At 39.9% G+C, this 24274-nt stretch overlaps 2 protein-coding genes and 1 long non-coding RNA gene across 3 annotated transcripts; 2 read left to right on the plus strand and 1 right to left on the minus strand.

Annotated features, from left to right (window-relative positions):
* On the plus strand, nucleotides 1-11453 carry dcp1a (decapping mRNA 1A). The gene is made up of 9 exons (XM_028023406.1): nucleotides 1-186; nucleotides 506-546; nucleotides 1596-1723; nucleotides 3842-3908; nucleotides 5162-5300; nucleotides 5962-6060; nucleotides 6896-7465; nucleotides 7563-7781; nucleotides 8835-11453. The coding sequence occupies exons 1-9, from the start codon at nucleotides 55-57 to the stop codon at nucleotides 8913-8915; spliced, it is 1476 nt and encodes a 491-aa protein (XP_027879207.1). The 5' UTR covers nucleotides 1-54; the 3' UTR covers nucleotides 8916-11453.
* A 518-nt stretch (nucleotides 11454-11971) lies between these two features.
* LOC114148236 (transketolase) lies at nucleotides 11972-23945 on the plus strand. Its single transcript, XM_028023373.1, has 14 exons — nucleotides 11972-12078; nucleotides 12979-13096; nucleotides 13463-13576; nucleotides 14058-14155; nucleotides 17037-17228; nucleotides 17966-18084; nucleotides 18719-18915; nucleotides 19037-19201; nucleotides 20171-20327; nucleotides 20413-20543; nucleotides 20625-20708; nucleotides 21259-21352; nucleotides 21455-21577; nucleotides 23204-23945. The coding sequence occupies exons 1-14, from the start codon at nucleotides 11972-11974 to the stop codon at nucleotides 23389-23391; spliced, it is 1887 nt and encodes a 628-aa protein (XP_027879174.1). The 3' UTR covers nucleotides 23392-23945.
* LOC114148263 (uncharacterized) lies at nucleotides 22188-24172 on the minus strand. Its single transcript, XR_003596243.1, has 2 exons — nucleotides 23745-24172; nucleotides 22188-23432 (listed from the first exon to the last, which is right to left on the minus strand). It is a non-coding gene; the product is annotated as an uncharacterized LOC114148263 (long non-coding RNA).
* Nucleotides 24173-24274: the final 102 nt, after the last annotated feature.

Here is a 24274-nt window from a genome sequence, read left to right on the forward strand (position 1 = left end):
ACTATTTCCGGTTGCGGCGGAAGCTACAAGTGTTTGCAGAAAATCCGTCCGAAGATGGAGACTTTAACTGCGGGACATATGATGAGCTTAGCTGCTCTACAGAGACAAGACCCGTACATAAACAAGCTGCTGGATGTTACCGGTCAGGTAGCTCTCTACAACTTCAACTCCAAAGTGAACGAATGGGTAAGTTTGGGAAGAATGGGCAAAGCTAGCTACATGTTTATGTAGCATATTAGCTGTTCTCTCTAAAATTAAAATTGCGTAAAGACGTTTTAATAAATCATGTTAAAGTTTATCCATGCAGCACTCGGATTCGACCCAGGTTCTTTTTCTTGTACTTTATGGGAAATACGCAGATTATCGGCGTTATTAAGCTAACCGAGTCTCGCTAGCAGCGGCTAGCTTTAGCCGCTGTTTTTTTGTTTGTTGTTGTTTTTTTAAGTCACCCGCTTTGGGTTTGCAATTATTGTTCCTGACTGAGACTGCATGTTTTCTATTTTAGGAGAAGACTGAAATCGAAGGAACACTATTTGTTTATTCGAGGTAAGAACACAAGATGTAAAAATGGTGTTTAAATGGAGAATCACGAAGGTTGTTTACTGGTGTTTGTTACGTCGCCTCAAGCTGTCATTTGACGTGTTTAGCAAACGTGTGCAGGCCGCGGTTCTTGTAAACAACAGGGACATGTGATGGAGTCGCCTACTCCTTCAACATATAGTAATTTGGAAAAATATACATGATAAAAAAAAAGGCATTTTCCTGCTTCAAGTGTACACAGACAGCATATTCCATGGTGTTATAACTTTTAGAACAAAGATGAGATCTACGGTGTCCCATTTGATACTTTTTTTGTTTTTCTTTGGCTTTGGAATAAATTTGTTGGAAAATCTCTTGTAAAGATTGACATTTAGTTGGTTTCCACATGCATAGAGTATCTCTCTGTGTGAAGCGATTTACTTCATATTATTTGGAAACATAAGGTTGTACTTAGATATTTGCATAAATTTTTGTTTTCATTTCATTCAATAAAAGCTAGATCGTTGAAAGCTAAATTATTTTTTCAGAACCTGGTAAACACGTTTATAGTGACATGATACATAAAACCTGCGAACTGAAACGCATTGTAAGTTTTGTCATGTTTTTAGATGTTTATTTTGTATAGATGTTAAATATAAAAAATAAACTTGTAAATAAAACAACTTGTAAATTTCCTGAGAAAATATTAGGAGTTCAACAGTGTACAAATTCAAACCAAGAGTTTTTGGTACAGCTTTTTCTGTTTTGCACACATGTGTACCAAACAAACCCAGTGTTGATTTTGCAGTGTTGATTTAAAGCTGACAACACAGAGAAAGTGACTACAGCTGTCATTATAACTTTGCTGAATGATAAATTATCCCTGTAGTCATTGCGGTAAACAGAATATTGTTGTTTTGATATCATATTCAGATCATATATTTATATCTATGATAGCATAGTAATGCAAGTTTTAATTCTCAAAGACCAATTAGCTAATTTTGTAAATAATACTTAACACTGAAACTGGAAAATATTCAACATGAGTGATTTGTATACCATCTGTCCTTTTGAAGGTCTGCCTCACCTCACCATGGCTTCACCATCATGAATCGACTGAGTACAGAGAACCTCGTGGAGCCGATAAACAAAGATCTGGAGTTCCAGCTCCAGGATCCCTTCCTGCTCTACAGGAATGGCAACTGTGAGTGTTTTGAGGAAGAAAATATATACTGAAAGATTTCTCAGCTCGAACAGATCTCAAAGGTTCTAGTCAGTTTTAGTTTTTCAGTCGTCAGACTCACTTCTTGTTTCTTGAAGGGTCATATTGCACCTGATTTAAACTTCTTTTACTGAGATAACAGGTGTTGGAGTGACCAAAGTTGCTCAATAAAAGTGATTGCACAGTTCTGCTACTTGCAAGAAAAAAATTTGCTTGGTTTGAAATATTTCCAGTTATAAAAACCGAGACTCCTGATGTGTGGACAATAAAGAAGCACTCATGTCTGACTGCAGACTTTAGAAAGCCTTTAGCTCAAATAATTAATTAGCCATCAAATATCAGCTTATTATTTTGTTACTATAAAAAGCAAACCAATAATACTTGAAAATTATGACTAACGTTGGTGTTTTTTCATTGTTTTGCTTAAGTCGGTCTCATTAAAAAAAAAGACAATAAACAAATGTTATAATTTTGATTAGAACTGCGATAATGTTAGCAGCAGGACGAATATTTGTTGTTTGTTTTTCTGTTAATAAAAACTATTGGATATTTGTTTTAAATTTCCTCTTAAATACAATGAAAAATTAATTTTTTGTCATCGTTACCATGCATTGATAACAATGTAAAAGATGAAGAGTCTTTTACATTTGTGTGTTTCTGTCAAAGATAATTTGTACCTAAAAGCATACACAGTCGCAGTCACTGGTGTTAATGGTTTACCTCTGAAAAGGCTAGACAAACATCTTCCCACCGTCCGGTGGAACATCTCTCGTCCGTTCTGCATGAAGTCATCTTTGAGTCTCCTTGAAGCATTGAGGAGGAAGACCTTGTTATTCATGGCCGTGGCTCGCCATGCAGCAACTCCAGCTTAGCTTGGCTGCTGCTGTCTTCCTGCATTTGGGAAAGAATCAAACCCACCAAACTCTGACTGCGGCACCAGACTGCTACTTGATATTTATCTTACTGTAAGTTAGAGTCAGATTAGGGAAATGGAAAGTAAGAAAGTCCCTCAGATCTTCAGAAAGTAGCTGACAGCGCTGCCGCCAAGGTAATCTATGAGAAGTCTGAAGAGAAGTTTCATCAAGGCAACGAACAAAGAGTTGGATTGCTTCCCCATTTGTTTGCTTATGAGAAAAAATAGCATAGCCAAGGTGAGGGTTAAAGTAGACTGCTCCCCCTTTGGACTCGGTTTTCCCATCAGCCTCGCTGGAATGGACGACATGATGCAGGAACTCGCCGGGTTTCCAAATCAGCAGCTCCTCTTATCGCCTTACTAGAGAGTGAGGGTTGTTTTTGTAATTCCTCCTTGGTTTTGATCCATCAGTTTGCCTTGGCTCCAGATGTAGGTCTCTCACTTTGGTCTGCTGTTCATCTGCTGCTGTAAATGTGTAGCTGTTAGAACAGATTCCTGGGTTGTGATCTTAAGATGAATTGTACAAAGTAAAAAGTTTGCAGAAGGATAGTTATAAAGGAGCAGAGTCTCGAGAAGACAGAAGGTGAATTCCTCACAGAGATGGTGATTATTTGAGTCTACATTCAGTCCCTTTTGAGCGCCATTGAGCTAAGTGCTGCAGGCTGTGGTGTGTGTTCAGAATTGAAGTATGCTGTTGGAGAGAAACATGGACTTTAAGACACTTGTTTACATCTTTTCAAATTCCCTCTGCTAGCAGGAGGGACCGCCGGGAGGCAAACACTTGGGTTGCTAGGCTAGCTCAGCCTCAGCAAGGTCCCTGAGTACATCAGCATTTTGTCGCACACAAATAACAAGATTGTTCTGTTTACTAATTATTATTACTTTGGTGAAAGCAGGAAAACCTTCAGTTTCCTTTCAGGTGAAGTTTCTTCCTTTTTTTGATGATTTTTTTGGAGTTTGGAAACTTATTCCCTTAAACAAATCTGAATGTTCATTTAATCTTTAAATTATTAATTAATATGTTACTGATATGAAAAAATATATATGTCTAGATTTGTGGCTCCACAGATGTTCTCTTCCGTTTGTCTGGTATTTTAAAGTGCAGAGCTTTGTCTAGTGTAACACTTCTCCTGATATTCAGTCATAGTAAACATTCTCTAAAAGGAAGTGTTTGTGTTTTCTGACAGTGGGTATCTATAGCATTTGGTTCTACGACAAACGGGACTGTCACCGCATCGCCCAGCTGATGGTCAAGTAAGTAAGAATATTCATTTGTGTCTAATTATAAATAATATGAAACATTTTTCTCTTTGGTTGGATTTATTCAAGCAGTATTAACTCCTTCAGGTGACAAAAAAAGCTTAAAAATTACACTTTTCTGTTAATTAGAATATCTTTGATATAGTTTTGGTGGGGTGCTGTGGTGGCGCAGGGGCGGAGCGCGACCCACGTGTTGAGGCCTTGGTCCTCGTGGCGGTGGTCGCAGGCTCGATTCCCGGCTTGGCGACTTTTGCCGCATGTCTTCCCCCTCTCTCATTGCCCTGTTTCCTGTCGAACTACTTTCAAATAAAGGCCACTGGAGCCAATAAAACCTTTAAAAAAAAGAAATACTTTTGGAAATTCATCTATATTGCATGCAGAGTAAAACATTTGAAGCATTTATTTCTGTCGATTATGGCTGACAGCTAATGAAAACCCCAAATTCAGGTCTCCAGAAAAGGATTTTAAAAAGGTTACTCTGTTATTTTATGGCCGAAACAATCACAAGGAAGACTTCGTACTTGACAAATGTCCAGGAAACATCAACAACCTCCACAAAGACGATAAACCACAAAAAGTTATTGTTAAAGATGCTGGTTGTTCACAGTGCCCTGTTCACAAGCTTTATAGAAATGTTGATTTCATTTAACTGGAGCTCTTGGCACTTGCCCGCACTCACAAAAGTACCAATTCCAGCTATAATACTTGTAGTGTCTTAGTGCTTAACCTGCCAGTAAACTGCCTGACCTGAATGTTATAGAGAATCTAAGCAGTTTTTTCACAAAGACAGTATGACATAACAAACGCAGCAATGCAGAGAAGATGAAGGCCAGCATGTAGCCATTCCATAGACCTGAGGCAGTAATTCATGCAAACCCTAACCAATTATTGAGTCTATATACTAGAGCAGATGGGTGTACTTTTGAGCAGGATGACATTACTGTGTGTCCCTGTTATTACGTATTGATCTGATGTAGGCATCTAAGTTTCTTAGAAACTGAGTTTTGTGTTTTAGTTCTTGTTCGTAACTGGAAATTAAAATGTAATTGAATCGCAGTGTCTAATGAAACTATTCAAGTTTGACATTTTCAGCATAATTACTTGTAGAAAAAAAGTGGAATCTTCCTTTATTTGCCCTTCAGTAGGAAAATTCACATTCATCAGCAGCAAATTGACAGGCTAGTGTCAATAATGATAATACATCATCAAAGTCATTCTGATTTGAAATGAATCTACCTATTCTCCAGGATTGTGAAACAAGAAGCGGATCACGCCCTGAGAAAGACCCCAGAGAGGGTGGATCCAGGGAGAACCAATGGAGTCGCAGAATCCCGACCCATCGACATCCTGGAGCTGCTCAGCAAAGCCAAGGAGGAATACCAGAGGGTGAGGGAGCACAGCATGTTACCTCATTGTTTCTGTTCGTCTTTACAGGATAACATTTTTACTGTAAAACTTATAAAATATATCACAGTGAATGTCTTGCTTCTCCTCACTGAAACATCAACACAGGCTTTTAAAAATATGTTTTCATGTTACTTAATATTCTGTAAAGTAGATTATTTTAGGCATAGCAGCCCCTGGACACTCTACTAAGGAGAGTGTTTTTTTAACATATGTTTTTCTGAAAAAAAGAAATTGTCCTATTCTGTCAAAATTGTTATAATGTCCAAATCGTGCCAGTAGGTGGCAACAACATTCATATCAATCTGAGTCTAAATAGTTTCTAAAGGTCTGAAAACTATTTAATTGAATTTAAATATTTCCCAGGTCTGGAAAAGCATCACAAAGAAAATGGAGAATATTAGAAAAATCAAAATATATTCTACAAATTATTTTTCTTTGTTCCATTTTCAACATTTTACATCTGGTACCAAATATATGTATATAAATGTAGCTTTTCAGCTGGTTATTTTTCCAGGTTTTAAATTTTGAACCCTATCCCATCCTTCTCAAACCTTTCTTTATTTTGTATGTGTTCCCCATGTTGGTTTTTGATAAACTAAACTTAAGTTTGTTAATTCTACATGTCTTGTGTGCTTTGAAGGCCCAGAGTGGAGAAACAGACGTGTCTGCAGAGTTAAATATGAAAACAAGCATCAACAAGGCTTCAGAACCTACACACAGTACACATCCAGCTGAAAAGGTAGCTTGCTTATTTATTTATTTTCCAATATTTGCATTTGGAAACACCAAAGTTATCTACCAGAGCTGGTTATGGTGCAGACTAAAGCCAGCCTTCTTGAGAAGTAATACAATAACTGAAATCAAGATGGAGCAATTCTAATTCTTGAAAACATTTATTTAAATGAAAATAGCAGAAGCGGGGCGTGCCGTGGTGGCGTAGCATTTAGCGCGACCCGTATTTGGAGGCCTTGAGTCCTTGACGCGGCCGTCACGGGTTTGACTCCCGGACCCGACGACATTTGCCGCATGTCTTCCCCTCTCTCCTTCCCCGTTTCCTGTCAGCCTACTGTCATATAAGGGACACTATAGCCCACAAAAGACTCCCTAGAGGGATAAAAAAAAAAAAGAAAATAGCAGAAGTAACAAAAGACAAAAATGTCATCATCCAAATGGTGCATAAAGATCTGTTGTTTTTTATTCTACATATTTTTTCAATCTTATGTTAAATTCAAATTAAAAATAAAACAAATGTCAAGTTATTTGAGCAGTGGCTCTTCAGATGTCAAGGTTGGATTTACACTGAGGTTAAATTAGATGCTCTTTAGATGACTTCTGGACGTTCAATTTTTTGTAAAGGCTGCTGAATACAAGCACTCCACACTTTTCAGAATTGTATTTGCAAAAAAATATTTTGAAGCCCTTCATAATTTTCCTTTCACTTCACAGTTTCTCCTTGGTCTTTATGTGTGAGATAAAATCTGAAAATCTGCGATTGTATTGTATTAATGCGAGTTTTGTTTATCTTGCACCGGTCACTGATTTAAGTTAATCACTTTGCACTGTCTACCACCCAGAGCTCTCACACCATGGTGAAGCAGATCACTGTTGAGGAGCTCTTTGGTTCTCCGCTCCCTAAAGAACATTCCGCGCAGAACGCCGCCTCATCCTCCTCCTCTGGCGACCTCCCTAGCGCCTACGTGCAGAAGCAGCCGTATCCTGCTGCAGCTCACCAGGCTCCTCTCCTCACCCAGCAGTTCTCAACCCACGACCCCAGCTCTAGCCAGCAGCCACACGGACCCACTCCCATCCCCGCTCCCTACACACTCAATCCCAGTCCTGTCTTCAAACCCATGGTCCCCATGCCAGACCCCCAGCCTCACTGCTCTGTCTCCCCTCTGCTGATGGCTCCAGCTGGATCGGAGCATCAGAATAACCTCACCGCACCCGCAGCACCTTCAGCCGCCTTTCTGGGACAGAACATTGTTAGCTCTCTCAAGCCAGCAGCTTCATCTGTGAATTCCGGCATCCACAAACCTATCCTGGCTCCCAGCTTCCTGCCGAGCACGCTGTTCCCCCCTCACAGCTTCCAAGAGCCCAAGAAGGACGTTTTCTCTCAGCCTCCCAAACTGATTGCGCCAATGTCTGTGAGTTCAGCTTTTTGCTGTTTGCCTCTGGTAACTGATGCTCTGTCAGTATTTGTTCTTAAACCACCCTATTTCTTTCTTTCTTTTTTCCTCTCAGGCTATTCCTATGAGCCCTGGTCTTGCTGTTCCAGGCTCAGATGCTTCAGTGCTGCTCTCCCCAAGCGCTTTCCAGCAGACTACAAATAAAAAAACAACAGTACCGGTCATCCAGTCCGCCCCTCCGGATCCATCCTCTGCTTCTGGAAGAGCTGCAGAGATTCTGCAGGCCCCCTGCAGTAAAACACAGCTGCAGGACATTTTGATACACCTCATTGAGGTACTGGTCATCTGGAATGGGTCAAACGATCAAAATAAGAACAGTTTCTAGACAAGCTTATGATAACTGTCTGTTTATTGGCCCCTCTAGTAGCCAATAAACAATGTATTTTATTGCATTAGCATGTCCTCATTCTGAAAATACAAAAAAATGACTTTACATTTATTCAGCTGTGAAAAACAGGTTAAACAATTTTTAAGCAAAATCATTACAGCTACAGTTGTTTTTATTCTCACAAATCCATTTGAAACAATTGGACTTGAAACATTTTTTTTTTTTAATTTATGTTTTTTAAGGTTGATCAGAGTTTCTTGGAGCTTTTATTCGATAATTCACGTCTTCCTATTGCTTTGAATTATAACTTTGACACAGCGGTCTTCTTCCAGCCATATTTATCCCTCCATTTCACACAGTGAGCAGCACTGAAGAGAAGGTACAAATAATAATAAAAAAATGTCTCCAAAACCTTGCTCTCTGACCTGCAGTAAAGAATTACCATCACAAAAATAAACAGTTGGAGTTTAATAAACCGGGATGGTCAGATGAAACTATTTGTTTTTGCATGTGTGTTCTATGTTTCTCAAAGGCACTGGGGACCTTAGAGTATGTTGCATTATGAACTTTTTAAAGTATTGTAAAACTTAAATGAGATTTTTTTGGGAAATAGCCAGAAAACTAAAAAAACGAATTGCTACTGTTTCCATGGACACTGATCAAAACACATGACCAAATCGGCTCAGTTTTCCCTTCTTCCATTGCATCTAAGAGAAGCCCTCTGGACTCGATGGTCCAACCTTGTGAAAATTTGAAGTAAAAGATGAATTGCTTGTTGTTGGCAAACGAAAGGTTGTACACGGTATTAATAAATAAAATTTAATGTAGAATTTTGACGTTGCAAGTAATAATTGAGCTCAAATAAAAAGGAGGATTCGAAGAAAAGTTAGTGTAACATTATGCCACTGCATAAACTTTCAATGTAAGGCTTTTTAAAAGGGCTGCCACATTTTTTACACATTTTAATCATTCTACTTTTTTTTTTGCTTCCTCCTCCAGAATGACTCGGACTTCCTCAGTGCCATCCATGACGCTTACCTGCAGAGCGTATCCAAGGACTTCAGCAGCATGAAGCTGTAGTCCGGCTTCAAGCGGACATGATTTCAGTGTTAGGGCTTCTTTCTGGCCACAGAAGAGGACACATGATTTTGGGAGAAAACAAAGGATGAGCAGGCAGGTTTGTGACGCACGGCACACCACATTGTCATTGTCTTTTTTGGCAATGGTTTGTGTGCCAAGGATTGTTACAGGAAAGCCGCGCAATCTAACCCCAGAATCTCCTGTTACCCTGGATCAGTCGGCGGGTAACCGAGGCAACACGAAGGGGAGAATATTTCTTCTCTCCGTCCCTCAGCCATACTTTCCAAATAAGGTGAATCTGGTTAAACTAATGGCCACTTCTTGAGGAAATCTGATTGCTTACAGGAAAGGGAGGAATACAATGGATGTTTATTTACAAAAAAAAGTTTTTATTTTTTTAGAATAAATACCTTCCTTTTCTTCCAAGATGCAGTCAAAGCAAAAAAACAACATAGATTATGAATTATTCTTTGCGCTGTTTTTTGTTGGTTTTTTTTATTCACGTTCAGTGGTAGAATATGTTTATAACTCCTAATCGCACAAAGCCCCATCTTTGCATCCTTTCTTTCCTCCATTTGTTCCTGTATTCTTTTGTTTTCATCCTTATTTGCTGTTGCCTCTCCTCCACCTGCTGAGCTCTCAGTGCTTGACCTTTGACCTTCTCGGGGGGACGACTTGCGCATTACACAAGAGATTCAGACCAGCACTGTGGGATGCTTAAGGAAGGTACTACAGAACTAGATTTATATGAATTTAAATATCTTATGCAAAAAAAGGGGAAAAAAAGTCATGTTGTTTGGATTCCTGTTTACATTCATCCTCCTATAATCAAAACGCATAAGGAAAAGTTGGAGCTGAATTTTTTTTTTTTAACAACTTCATTCTCATTTCTACTCGGGAGGCAAGTCGTTAAAGTTGGGATTGGACGAAATAAACTGCTTTCATTTTTTGTTTACAGTTTGATTTCAAGTAGAGAAAAATCAGTTGAACTTCAATTAAATTGTTCTCTTTGCAGTACGAGACTACTGCACTAAATCTAGTGGTGAATCCTGACAGGAATAGTACATCCAGAGCGTCTAAGGCCCAAAAAAAGTTTATTTTGCAGATGTTTTATTCCAGAAAAACTTTCTCCACATCTGTAGTCGCAACATAACGGGCATACTGGATCTTTTCCCCTCTAAAACTATGGATGTTAGTTTGCAGGCTCTGATTTATTTACCAAAACAAACAGTGAAACAATGTATTTTTGTAAGCAGTATGAAAGTCTGCCCTATTTTTTTTTTTTTTTTTTAAATCAGAAACGTCCTTGGATAAATTGAGGTTATATTAACTGCTAATACAGCACTCTTAATAAAGATAAAAATTAAAAATCTCTAAAATAAAATCATCTCTTACTGTATTGGCTTACCCTCATTGAAAAATGAAGAAACTTTTATTTTTATTTATTTATTTTTTAACAAAATTACAAGTGCCACACTTATTGACACCCCTAATAATTACAATTCTGAACAACTGAAGCTTTTTTTAATGCATGTCTTTGCTTTTTTTAATTGATCAGAGTGCCTAGGAAATATTCGTAGTAATAAATACCTTCCTATTTCAAGACCCAAATTTTCTTAGTCACTGTTCAAAATGGGAACTAAGAGAAAAAGCCTTTAAACACAGAAAGAGTTGCAACTTACTGCAATAAATTCTCTGTTCTCCTAAACCCACCTGTGTCTGAAACATATTGAAAATTTGAAAGCTGGATAAGGAAACTGCAGGTAAAAGAAATCTAAAGTTCACATTTGGATAACTGCAAGAAATTGGTGTAATAAATTACTAATTTAAAAAGAAAAAAAAACAACCAATTCCCACTCCACTGTGTTCCTCGGTCTGTTGCTACTGCAAACTGTTTTTAATACTTTTTTTTGCTCATCTTTACCAATAATTGTGGCATAAATCCTTTGACTGTGACATTATGACTTGAATGCATTTGCTATCGACATCAGCTCTGTACTTCGGTGCCGTTTCTTTTTCTTTTTTTTAATTAAGCTCAGAGATGCAAAGTTAAATATGTGCAGCCTTGAACAAACCAGATGTCAGTCGATGTTTCCGGTACGAAGTGGAAATCTTGATTAAATGAGTGCTTTTTTTTCCAGTCCATCTGTTCTAGGATTTCTAAATAAGGAACAAATATATGAACCAAGTGTCATATTTAAGATTTTAAGATCATTATTTATCATTCTGGCCAGAGTTGTGTTTCTTGGGTAAGTCATTGCAAATTAAGTATTTTTTTAGGTTTGCCATTGCGCATAAGTGGACATTATACATATTTTGTGATAATAAAGTTCTGAACTCAAAATGTGTGCATATGTGCTTCTTTTTTGTCTCCTTTAAGACATTACAAAGCTGAAGTCATACTGGGATTAGCCTTTGTAAAAGGAAACATGTTAAAAAAAAATCTGTTTTTTTGTTGTGTTTGTTTTTTACATGTTTTGATTGAAACATGATTAAGTCATGCTTGTCTTCATTGCTTTAATAAACGTTACACTTCTCCGTATTGTCCACCAGGTGTCACTATCAGCTTTCAGTAAACATCTGGATGGATGATGGCGCTTTTCATCTTTCGTCATTTTGCTAATAACTGAGAATCACAACATAGACTTCAGTGTAGTTTGAATCTCTGTAACTATTGAACGAGCTACATTTAAAGATCCGAGAAACACACTGGCGGATTTATGATTTCATTCCTGGCGCCCATATGAGTTGCGCCGCGTTTGGATAAACTACAGACCCATATGAGCCACATTCATAGGCTTTGCTTACAAACACACCCCCTCCCTCCTCCGTACTCCCTCTGTGACTTTCTCACGCCGCACATTGCTGCCTCCTCTTAACCCCTGCCATCGTCCTATGCGCACCCATCATCTTCCATGTTTCATTCTCCTGAACTGAACATCTGACCTGCGGCTTTTTAACTCTTTGCTTGAGTTTTGTCCCGCTTGTGTGTTGCCGCTCTGCCTCTGCTCTTTCCCCCCACCCCACCCCCGCCTCTCTTTTACTGCATCGGACAGATGGAGGACTACCACAAGCCGGACCAGCAGACGGTGCAGGCGCTCAGGAACATCGCCGCCCGGCTCCGAATCAACTCCATCAAGGCGACAACTGCAGCGGGCAGCGGGTGAGACGAGACGGCGGGGAGATTAAATACCGACCTGCTGATTGGAGCTGCGCTTTAAGTTGTTGTCACTTAATCAGAAATCACTGCGAAAGGCTTCGTGTTTTCATGTCGGAAATGTAATTTCTAAGTAATATTGCTGCTATTTCTCTGACTCTTTTAGTGGTTGTGCGCAATTTGACAAAAATGACAATTATTTCCTATGGATTTTGAGAACAAACACATGCTACTTTAGTGAGATTTTTTTTCTTCTTCAACCAATTGAAGTCGTACATTTATAATATCAGATGGATTTGGGGGATTGGTCAAGCGTTTCGGAGGAATATTTGTGTATTTGCTTGCGTGCGTGTTTGTGGAGGGGGGTGGGGGAAGAGGAGGGAGGACCTTGAGAAAATTTAATTGGTTTAATGAAAATGTGACATTCCAATTTGTTTGCAAAATTACCACAAGTCACTTATTATTTTTTATTTTTAGTGATCTTCAGCTGCTTTCATTTAGTTTACTTTTTAAACATGTAAAAACAGGAAAAATGCCTGTTTGGATTGCTAAGTTCGCTATAACTGGGATGATTTGCAAACAAAAGCCTAGTTTTTGTTGAACTATTTTAGCTCTCCCATATCTTGTCATCATATAATATACAGAAACTGTTCAGTTTCTCTGGATGTATAATATACAAAGATGTATCAGGTGTATTTATTCCAGAAACCAGTAGTGTGTCGTTGCATCATGACATAACAGGTAGCCTGGAAGGACGTAACCCTGTTGGTTATCTTCCTGCTCAGTCCTGACTCATTCTCATCTCCATGTCTGCATTTGCACAGAACATATTTGTAGATTTAAACAGAATTGCTTTTATCTTTTTGGATAAAAGCCACATGTCTGAGTTTCCTCTTGTTTTTGCAGCCATCCCACATCATGCTGCAGCGCGGCAGAGATCATGTCTGTGCTCTTTTTTCATTCCATGAAGTATCGACCCGAAGACCCCCGTAACCCCAACAATGATCGCTTCATCCTCTCCAAGGTAAAACCAGAACGCCCATCTGCATGTAGGCTTTGCCCTGGTCTCCTGTGTAGAAACTGAAAGAAATGGCTCATCAAAGTGCATTTGCATCTCTTCATGTTAACCCTTTTCATAACTCCGTTTCAGATTTAACTATCAACATATTTGTATCCATTTCATTTCCTCATGTGCTGCTACGCCACACAGCACTGTTCACTTTCTGCGGATCCATGGTTCCCTAAACCAGACAAGAAACAAACACACTGAACCATGTTTTAAACATCTGAGCCATGTTTTAAACATCTGTACCATGTCCACATATTTATTAATGATTACCAAGTTTAACGAGTGTATTTAGACGCTAACATTTTCCCTTTGCCTCTCCAGGGTCATGCAGCTCCTGTGCTGTATGCTGTCTGGGCGGAGGTCGGCTACCTGAAGGAGAACGAGCTTCTGAACCTCCGTAAAGTCGACTCAATCCTGGAGGGCCACCCTGTGCCGGTGAGGTGACACCGAGTCCTGCAGGAAGAAAAAAATCCATCCACTTAATGCAACATATCACTTACTTTCACCTCAAATTATCTGCAAACTGCTTTTCATAATTACTTAGACTATCTTTTATTTTCACTTCTTTTTTTATGATGACGATCAGAAGCATTTAAGTGTGGCAAGAAAAGATTTTTTTTTAAATCTATAAGGGAGTAAATAATTTTTCTCTGTAGTGTATTTCCACTGATAACACTGCAGGCAGTAACAAATCTCTTTCTGTTTGGCAAACAAAGTTTGTTCTCTGCTGCAGACATTGTCAACACTGTTTACATCGAGTCCAGACACTACAACACCCAAACTCATCTACAGCACAGATTGGACCTCTGTCTCATGCTCTTGTTCGCTTGGAAAAGACAAAACAATCCATCCTCTGTCTCACTGAGCTCAGACTGCGGTACAGTCTAACTGTTTGTGTCGCCGTTCTTCCCAACAGAAGCAGCAGTTCGTGGATGTGGCCACTGGATCTCTGGGTCAGGGCCTTGGAGCCGCCTGTGGAATGGCCTACACTGGAAAATACTTTGACAAGGCCAGGTAACATCCGCAGCAACATGCACAGATGGAACAAGCTCACCTTGACAACATTAAAACAGGAGTTTAGCAACTGGATGTATAAAAAATGAAGATATCCTAAAAGTATTAGAAGACGACTCATAAATCTAACAGATAAGTGCAACATCCAAGATCAGAAGGGCTTAAATGTTACACGAGATGCAGGAAAATATGCTGATATGCTGGTGATGTGTTGCTATTTGAATTAAAAACTGCTGAATAACTTTATCAGAGTTTATTGTTCTATGTTTTGATCAGATATAAGGACACAAAAATTACTTTTACGATATACAATATTTTCTTTTGTGCAGACAGATATATTTATACATGCTTGAAATGTATAAATATATCCAACAATCTGTGGTTGCAAATGTTTTATTTATACTTTAATGAAATCCTAAAAACGCCTTAAAATCATTGAATGATTTGATTTGAATGCGACTTTAGTTCTTCTTTAAACAATTAACTACAAACCCCCCCACAATATTCAACATTTTAAGAAAAAACAAAACAAAAACGATGTCCAGAACTTGAATCTGCTCGCATGAAATTATTCATGACATCACACCCACTGCAGGGAGCTGTGCTGATGTGACATTTCAGCAAGATTTGCATCAAATGCTCCCTGACAGACCTGAGTCTATGGTGACATTTAGACCAGTGCAAAACTTCCTTTTGGTTCACTTTTAGGTCTTAAACTGGAAGAAAATGAATGATCAAAAAGTCCAAGTGACAAAACATATTGATTCTTCGTAAGCTGTTAATGTACAAAGCTGCGATTATAATTCACATCAATTGATTTGCTGGAGTTTAAATGTATATTGCTCTTTGACTCCATGTAAAACGCCTTACAGAGCAGTTTTATTTAAACACTTACTCAGCTGATTGGTAACTGGTTTGGGTCGCTCCATGTGAGTCTCCTTTGTTCTGCTGCGATCTAGAAAGAATCGTGGATTTCTCTCAAACAATAGATTGCTGTCGCTTTACGGCCTCTAAAGGGACAAAACAAAAAAAAAAACAAGAAAAACAACCAATAAACATGAAAATCTTTCACTTTCAATGATTTAAACCAGACTGAATCATTTCAGTCTGAACAGAACTGGAGGAGACCGTCGATCTCCTGAGCACAACGGAGAGCGAAACGGTCGTTAAAGGAATGCCGAATGTCCTGCATGTTGCATTCTGTGTGCGCTCGATTGTTTCCGCTCTAATAATCACACACGCAAAAAAAAAAAAAACACACACACACAGTAGCTCCTTCGTCGCTCTGCCTAACCAATGTGCCACATGTCCTCTAAAAAAAACACTACAGTAAAATCCTGAAGCTGTGCTCAGAAATAAATGATAGGTTTTTATTATAAGTGCGTTTTTGTGTTTATATCTCATATGTGATGGTGAGAAACAAATGCTGTGTAGGGCACAAGACATTCTTTTAATTCTCAAATATGTTACTACTTTATTGATGGTTTTTATGAACATACTCTATACAATTTTTACTTGAAATTTGTCATTTTTATGATTACTATGCTTATGGTGCGTTTTTGCAGCCTGATTTTTATTTTGGTGCCTTATGAACTGTGCTTGATGCGCGTGGGCGAAGAGCCGGCACTGTGTGGACAAAACCTAATAAAAGAGTAAATGACAGAAACATTGGGTGTTATTACTAAATTTAAAATGAAAACTTCTGAACGGGGACATGTATCAATAAACCGCACACCGTTCTTTGCAAACCTACCAGATAACACATCATACCGTAAGTTTTTGTACACCGTGTGAATTTTTCCACATTTTTGTCACAGTACTTTAGTTCAAACTTCAGTGTGTTTCATTGGGATTTTATGCAATACGGTCTGATTTTTAAAGAGTAAAAATAATTTCAAGCATCAGCGTTTCTTGTATTCAAAACTGAAAAAGCTAAATGTTTTTGTCTGTCTACATATTTTGTAGAATGACCTTGTGGTGCAAGTTCTGCTTTAGGGACTTTTCTCAAATCACTTTGCACATCCAGGGATTCAATTTTTGTTTATTTTTTTTTAAAATAGCTTTACATGCCACACTTTTCAGATTTTTATCTATTTGAAAATTAAGAAATGAATGCTGTGCTTTTTTTGGGTTGGTTTGTGACATCATGTGAACCAGATTAAGGAATGAATATACTTGGATAATAAAGCGTCACAGAATGTTTTCACTAGAGGCGTCACTCTTCATCTCCTCTGTGGTTTTGTTTAGACAGCATGCGATGCAACACAACTCAGAGACGTCGCCACTGGCTGAGTTTGGGTTGTTTACAATAATTGCCTTCACCTTGTCTAAATCTATTGTTCTCATCTCACAGAACCTGTGAGTAATTGATTTTTTTCTTTCTTAGTTTTAATTGTTGGAGGTGTCCAGAATGCATTTCAAATGCACTTGAAAATGCTCCAGTGTAAAATAAATATGCTTTAATACATAGAAATATTCACTGACAGTGAGACTTGTATTTATTTTAGATCTTGTTTCAGAAGCTGGCAGGTTTTCTCACTCTGCTGTCGGTTTCTCTCCCTCTTCCTCTCATCTCTTTCCACTCGTCCTCCCCTCTGTGCCACGTGTTATTCTTCTTGGAGCCCGTGGCTGGAATGCGTGCGTTAAAGCTGCATGTCACAGCCAGATTTTTAAACAACAACTTATCCGTCTGACTGGAAATCTGTCAGAAGACGTTACGCCACAGAAACAACTACTGAGGAGGATCAGACAGTGTTGGAAGGGCGGGTGAAACATGGATGAACGTGTCTCACCCAACGTGTTTTTAGGGTCAGGAACAGGATTATGTGGAGATGTGACAGAAGTGATGATGATACTTCTCTGCATCTTTCCCTGTGCGTAGCTATCGGGTGTTCTGCCTGCTGGGAGATGGAGAGGCGTCGGAGGGTGCGGTGTGGGAGGCCATGGCGTTCGCCTCCTACTATCAGCTGGACAACCTGGTGGCCATAATGGACATCAATCGCCTGGGCCAGAGCGACCCGGCTCCACTGCAGCACCATGTGGAGAAATATCAGCGACGCTGTGAGGCCTTTGGGTGAGCGAAGCGTGAAGTGTCTAGGGACGCACAACAGAAGAGAAATAAGCAATGTGCAGTTACATTGGTGACTTCATGCAATGTTGATGACTAACAATTATAAACTGTTTTTTTCTGTCTGCCGTGGATTCGTAGCAAACCCGAACCCCAGATATTGAAACGTCTATACAGTTACTGGGGGGACAAAAATCATTATTTCCATCGCGGCAACAAGATTTTCTTGAAAAAGTTGCTTTTGGCAAATGCCTGATGTTCTGCAGGAGATTATGCTCCTGCTGCCGTAAACAACTAGTTTCACAGAATATGTTGCAGATATAGAGATTTAATGCTTGGTACTTAAATAAGTAGCCAACATTCATTGCAGTCCAAAACGTTCTTCACAGTATGGAAATTCCCCCCTTTTTGATTGCAATAACAATAAAGTTGCAAAATAATGTATAGCTATGAAAGCAAAAATATGATTTCAAATGAATATACTCTGGCTTTAAGAATCCAGAAGGACTCATGCAAGAAAATTGCATGAGTCCTAGTTGTTCCCCTTTAGGAAGCTTGACTTAATTTATGGACTTATTTGTTTTGGATGTGTCTGGATGTCTGGATTACTTGGGCTGTTGCGTAGTCACATAGTGTGGAATTCATGTCAATAACCCCATTAGAAACTCATATTCTGAAGAATATCTGCATAAGTAATGCTTACTTTCTCTAATATAAACAGAGTTTATTTTCTCTCTGTCCAGCTGGCATGCCATCATTGTGGACGGTCACAGTGTGGAGGAGCTGTGTAAGGTGCTGAGTCAGCCCCGCCACCAGCCCCTCGCCATCATAGCCAAAACCATCAAGGGCAAAGGCATCCCAGGTACCGCCAAGATTTATACCAATGAGGAGGAGAATTACAATGTGAACTTGAATTTACCGGAATGATTCAGTGATTTGATAAGGGGTAAAACCTACCTGGTTAAAGAGGTGGAAACTGACCCTGATGGGGTTTGACGCGCCATCAGTGCCTTTAGCCTCCAATAATCCAGGCAGCTCTGTACGGCTTTAGCTGCTGCAGCTCAGTAATCCTCCAGAATGTGTAAGATACACTCCCAGCAGCCGCCCATTGTGCTCTTGTTGTGATAATAAGGCCAAAAGTGCGTGACCACATGTGTGTGAGCGAGAAAGCAGCATAAGAGTTATTTTAACAGCATAGTTTGCTGTTCTTTACTAAGAAAGCTAAAAGTCTTCTGACCTCTTATTTTAACCCCTCAAGTTTGAAACGGACTGTCGTAACTTTGTGAAGTGGAAAATTGTTATCATTTGGACATCTGGACAGGCTTATTCCTGTCTGAACTTGGCTAAATGTAAAGATGATTAGGGCGTTTTGGTTGCAGAGGATGCATGAAGGCATCCTTAAGGCCACACCATGCAAATATCTGACCTCTGGAAGCCTGCAGGCTAACTCCACCGGTCAGTCCTTTGTAATAAATCAGTGTTTATATGTCTGTCAGCGGCTGAGGATAAGATGGGCTGGCATGGAAAGCCTCTGCCCAAAGACATGTCGGAGAGCGTGATCAGGGAGCTGCAGAGCCGCATCATCAGCTGCAACAAACGCCTCTATCCTGCTCCGCCCAATGAGGACACATCGCCCGTCAGCCTGCGCAACATCCGCATGCCAAGCGCACCTAACTACAAACCTGGAGAAAAGGTGAGATCTGTGATGATGACTGTGTGACGTTTATCTTGTTAAAAGCACGATGATTGGTGGTATTTTCAAGTTCCTCTCCACTGATTTGTGTGTTTTTTGTTGTTGGTTTTTTTTTTACCAGATTGCTACGAGGAAGGCGTACGGCGTGGCTCTGGCCAAGCTGGGCCGCTACAACGAACGAGTGGTGGTCCTCGATGGAGACACGAAAAACTCCACGTTCTCTGAGCTCTTCAAAAATGAGCACCCCAACCGCTATGTGGAGTGCTACATTGCAGAGCAGAACATGGTGAGAAATTTGAGGCACTTCCAGGTTTTAGAGTGGGGAGACTGGAGAATGGACCCCAAACAGTAACGTTGAACTTTCTACCACATTGGGAAGCGTTCCCACTGAACAATGCCTTCAGTGATGCAAGCATGGATCTTTTTTGATTAAAATTGAAAGGACTGAAGACAATCCAGCCGAACTGAAAACACAGATTTTGTCTTCAGTTTGTTTTTTGTTCCAAAAACTGACAGAAACAATATGAATTTCCTGCTCATGAAATCTTTTTTCAAAAAAGAAATGATCTTTGATTTGGGGAAAAGGCCAATTTAGTCCGACTTTATTGAAAATCAAAGATAAGAATAAAGGAGTGTTCTTATCTACATTATAAAAATTAATTAGTTTAATTGAAAGACGAGGTCGTTTTTGTGCTTCAGTTCAGTCAATTCCTTTTAGATATCACAAAACTAACTAAAACTATTCCTGTGATTTAGAAAATTAATACACATTGTGTGCTGGTTTAAGACTTTTGCACAGTTTTACATGACAACTGTCTATGTAATTAAAGATTATGCTGAGGTAGTGCACATTTATGCAATATTGTATGCACACAAAGTAGTGCATGACTACGAAAAGGAAATGAAATGAAACATGATTTTTAATATATTTTTGTTGATGCAGTCGGGAGGAATTAACCCTGGGGGAATTAAAACAGTGATTCAAAGCTCTGGTTGAAAAGTCCATGCAGCAAAACAGCCATTATTTATACACTCTACAAATCTGGCCTACATAGAAGAGTAGGGCAAAGAAACGTGTGGACTTCGGTGCTCTGGTCAGATGAGAATAATTTATAAACTGTCTGACAAAAACGCAAAACATTTCCTGAGAGTCTTTGTGTTGCTCTATAGATAAAATCTGCAACACGTCGTAACCTTCTTTGCGTCTCCCCACCTCATTGCCTTTACCGCTGCCTCTCCCTTCTCTCTCATGCAGGTGAGCGTGGCGATCGGCTGCGCTGTGCGCGACCGTAACGTGGTGTTCGCCAGCACCTTCGCCACATTCTTCACCCGAGCCTACGACCAGCTCCGCATGGCCGCCATCTCCGAGAGCAACATCAACCTCTGCGGCTCCCACTGTGGTGTTTCCATCGGTCAGTTCCTCTCATGCTGATTTGATTTTCTTTCGTTTTACAACGTGCCACACCTTGTTTGAGAAGAGGCTTGTTGTTGAATTAGGGGAAGACGGGCCATCTCAGATGGGCCTGGAGGACCTGGCCATGTTTAGAGCCATTCCCACTTCGACCATCTTCTACCCGAGCGACGGGGTCTCCACGGAGAAGGCTGTGGAGCTCGCAGCCATTACAAAGGTACTCGGATTTCACTTTTAATCAGCGGCAACTTAAAAACGGCGACATTGCCACAGGACAATGTTTTCTGGTTTGTTACAGGGTTTGTGCTTCATACGAACAAGTCGCCCAGAAAACAACGTCATTTACAACTGCAACGAGGACTTCCATGTTGGTCAGGCTAAGGTCTGGAGCAGCGCTTCCTCATCTCCGTTTCGTCTTCATTTTGTTTTCAATTCTTTTCTACATACAGTGGAAACTGCATATTTACACACCTGGTGTAAAATGACCGCCATTTATTTTCATGTAATCTGACACAAAATCAGATTACAGTGTGTCCTGCTACACTAAAATCTTTTGTACTTGCTAAATGCTAACATAATCAGAGAAGAATACGGTTAAACTATTTTGTATTCTTTCTTTAACTTCAGTAGTTTACATACACAAAGTTTACTATCCCTGTAAACAATCTGAGAAAGTCCAGATGATGATGACCTCAAACCTTTTGTAAGGTTCTGATTTCACAACTGAAAATATTTTTCGGTTGTGAAATCACAACTGAAAAATTTCACGACTGAAAATATTTTCAGACGAGGCGTCAGGAAGAGAACTGTGGACTTACCTTTGCTATTTTCCAGATTCCTTTGCACTTTGTGATCATTGGGAGCAGGTGACCTGTGGGCAAACCAACATTTGTTATCCGTACTACAGTGTTATGTTTTATGTTCGACTTCAGGTCGTGTATAAAACCAGTGATGACCACGTGACCGTGGTTGGAGCAGGAGTGACCCTCCAGGAGGCTCTGGCTGCAGCAGAAATGCTAAAGAAAGGTCGGGAACGAAAAACACGGACAGAGACCAACCAAAGGCAGCAGAAAATGCTAGATGACCTTCTGCACATTGAAAAGCTTTTCTTCTTCTCCTTTTCATTAGAGAGAATCAACATTCGCGTGATCGACCCGTTCACCATCAAACCCCTGGACTCCAAGACCATCATCGACAGTGCCAGAGCCACCAGAGGACGCATCATCACAGTGGAAGACCACTATTACGAAGGTACACCATTTGTTTTGCTAGATACAAATGAAGCATTCTGGCTAAATAACATGTAATGTTGTATAATGTCAAATGTTTAACTTATCTTGATTGGCTACTGTCATAATAAGGTAGATAAATACCCCCGTTTCTTTTTAAATGAGCTCATTTAATTAATGAAGTTCAGTATCTAGTTATATTACTGTATACTTACAATTGTGTTCTGAATATTAAACAATGTTTACTTTTTTCATTTTCTTTTTTTTTTGCACATTTGACTAAAGTACAAAAACAGTGAACACCTCTGCATAGATATAGTAACTTTTCGTGTTTTTGTCTCCATCATGTTCAGTTCAAGTCAGAGGAGATTTGCGATACCTTTGTGGTATCGCAAATCTCCTCTGTGGTTTTACAGAAAACAAACTGAAAATAGAGAAGAGAATGAAGGGGATAGTTGTTGTGCACGGCTTATTCTTGCGGAGTGGTAGGATGAGCGGAGGAACCAGGGTTGTCGCTGCTTCTTAATTTCAACTCTGGCCTTTGGGCTCCTGCCGACCTAGATAACAGCTGCAGCCCGACAGATACAAGCTTTGAGAAACTGCTTCCCTTCCAGTCTCATTTTGTCTTCGTCGTTGTATACGTTTTCGGTTATCTTGATTAAACTGCTGTTCCTGTCATTTATTTGATCTGTTTTGCTGTTAATGAATGGCGAGCAGAAACACTCATGTATAGCGTCTTGCAAAGCGACACACAAACCTATTTTTCTACCACAAACTTTGCAGGTGATTTTAGCATTTTAACATTTTATGTGATTGACCAACACAAAATACCACGTAATTGAGAAGTGGTGGGGGGGATGATACACAATTTAGATCTTTTATTTTAAACAAAAATCTGAAAAGTGTGTCACGGGTTTGAGTTTAGCACCCCTGACTCAATACTAAGATTTTAAGGTTTTGTTATTCTCCCATAACATGAACAGAGCTGTGCTCCTTTTTTGTGTTTTGTGGTTTTTTAACTTAACCCAGCTTTAGAAGTTTTCACATCTTATTTTTTTCTTTTGTATCATAATAGAATGAGTGATTTCTCATTCAGATTTCTATCTTGGAAAAAATGTGAAAATGAGGCATGTTTCTTTTACGTCACAGTTATTCCACTGCACTGTGTTGGTCTGTCACATGAAATCACAATAAAATACATGCAAGTCTGTGGTTGTAATCACAAAATGTGAAAAAAGGTCAACGTTTCGCAAGCCACTGTCACCAGGCTGATATGGGTGTAGCTGGAAATAACGTTGCCTGTCAGGCTGAAGATGTTGCCTCTTTTGAAGTCCCTTAACTTTTTCTTTTCCAAGTGTTAACAATATCTCTGAACAGGAACAATAAATACAAGGAGTCAAACTAGTTTTATTTATTTTATTTATTTATTTTTTTTTGCTTTGAGCACACACTCTTCTTTAACCTTAAAAGTGCGAGAACAAGAGTGAAAAAGTCCCAGGAGGGTGGTGTCACGCCTGTCACTCCGCCTCACATCCCTCCGACAGAGAAGTCGAGTTGAATTCAGGAGGATTTGTTGGACGACTAGAGCACAGAGAAAGCGATTTTGGGCGCAAACCGTCACTTTCAATTGGCTCTGCTCTGCATTCAGGTGGGCTCGGCGAGGCCGTGTGCTCGGCGGTGGTGAACGAACCCGGATTCACTGTTCACCGCCTGGCGGTCTCCCAGGTGCCCCGCAGCGGCAAGCCCCACGAGCTGCTGCGGCTCTTCGGCATCGACCGCGACGCCATCGCCCAGGCGGTGCGCAAGACGCTCAGCAGCTCTGCCAACGCCAAATAAGGACATCCGGAAGAGCGACATGGTAACTGCCGCTATTTAACCTGTGATCACCATGGAAACAAACAATAAACCCCTCACAGATAGATAGAAAAAAAGAAAGACGGTGGGGCCCGTCCGGGTCTCTCTCACTCTCTAAAGAGCCAACAGAAGATTTTTGTCGGTAATTTGATCCGCTGCAGAGTTTTGCCACCATCAGTCGGAGTTCAGTAAACATTCCTCCTCCTCTTTACTCACAGATATTCACTCCTTCACCCCGTAGTTCCCCTTCTGCCTCTACATTGAAAGTGCTGGTGCTGCTGTAGTGTTTCAGTAAAAAAGCAGTAAACGTAGTTTGGAGTCGTGTATTTTTATACCGTATGTCACGTCTCTGGAGCCCCTCTCACGCCTCGGGCTCGGTGTGCTCTCCACCTGGTGTGAACGTGTAGATCTCACCCCACAGCCGGGTGGAGGAAACCTCGGGCTTGGTCTGTTTTGAGCACTGCCTGTTTTTAACTCTTTCGACTCTGACTTTGGTTTGGACTGATTCACACAAATAAAGGGATGGTTTCTTCACATTCCGTCTGTCTGGTGTCGTCCTTGAGGCTTTCTTTCAAAGAAAAGGAAGAATGAGTGAGGTTTGCCAACCCTAACCGTTTCGGTAAAATAATGTATTCATCTGTTCTATTTGGTGGGAGGTGGGAATATAGGTAAATAAAACCCAGGTTTTAAAATCGTCATGTTCTGATTTTTGCTTTTGGGAATTACTTAAATCTGATTCAAAGTGGCGAAAGAGGCAGAATGTGCCTGAAACATCTGATTAGCTCTCAAAATAGACTTTGTTTTATTTTCACACCTTTTGCTGTTACTAAATGATAAGGCTGTGAAATAAACGTCAGATGAAAAT

Source organism: Xiphophorus couchianus, chromosome 1 (assembly GCF_001444195.1).
Source record: "Xiphophorus couchianus chromosome 1, X_couchianus-1.0, whole genome shotgun sequence".
Lineage (NCBI taxonomy): Eukaryota > Metazoa > Chordata > Actinopteri > Cyprinodontiformes > Poeciliidae > Xiphophorus > Xiphophorus couchianus.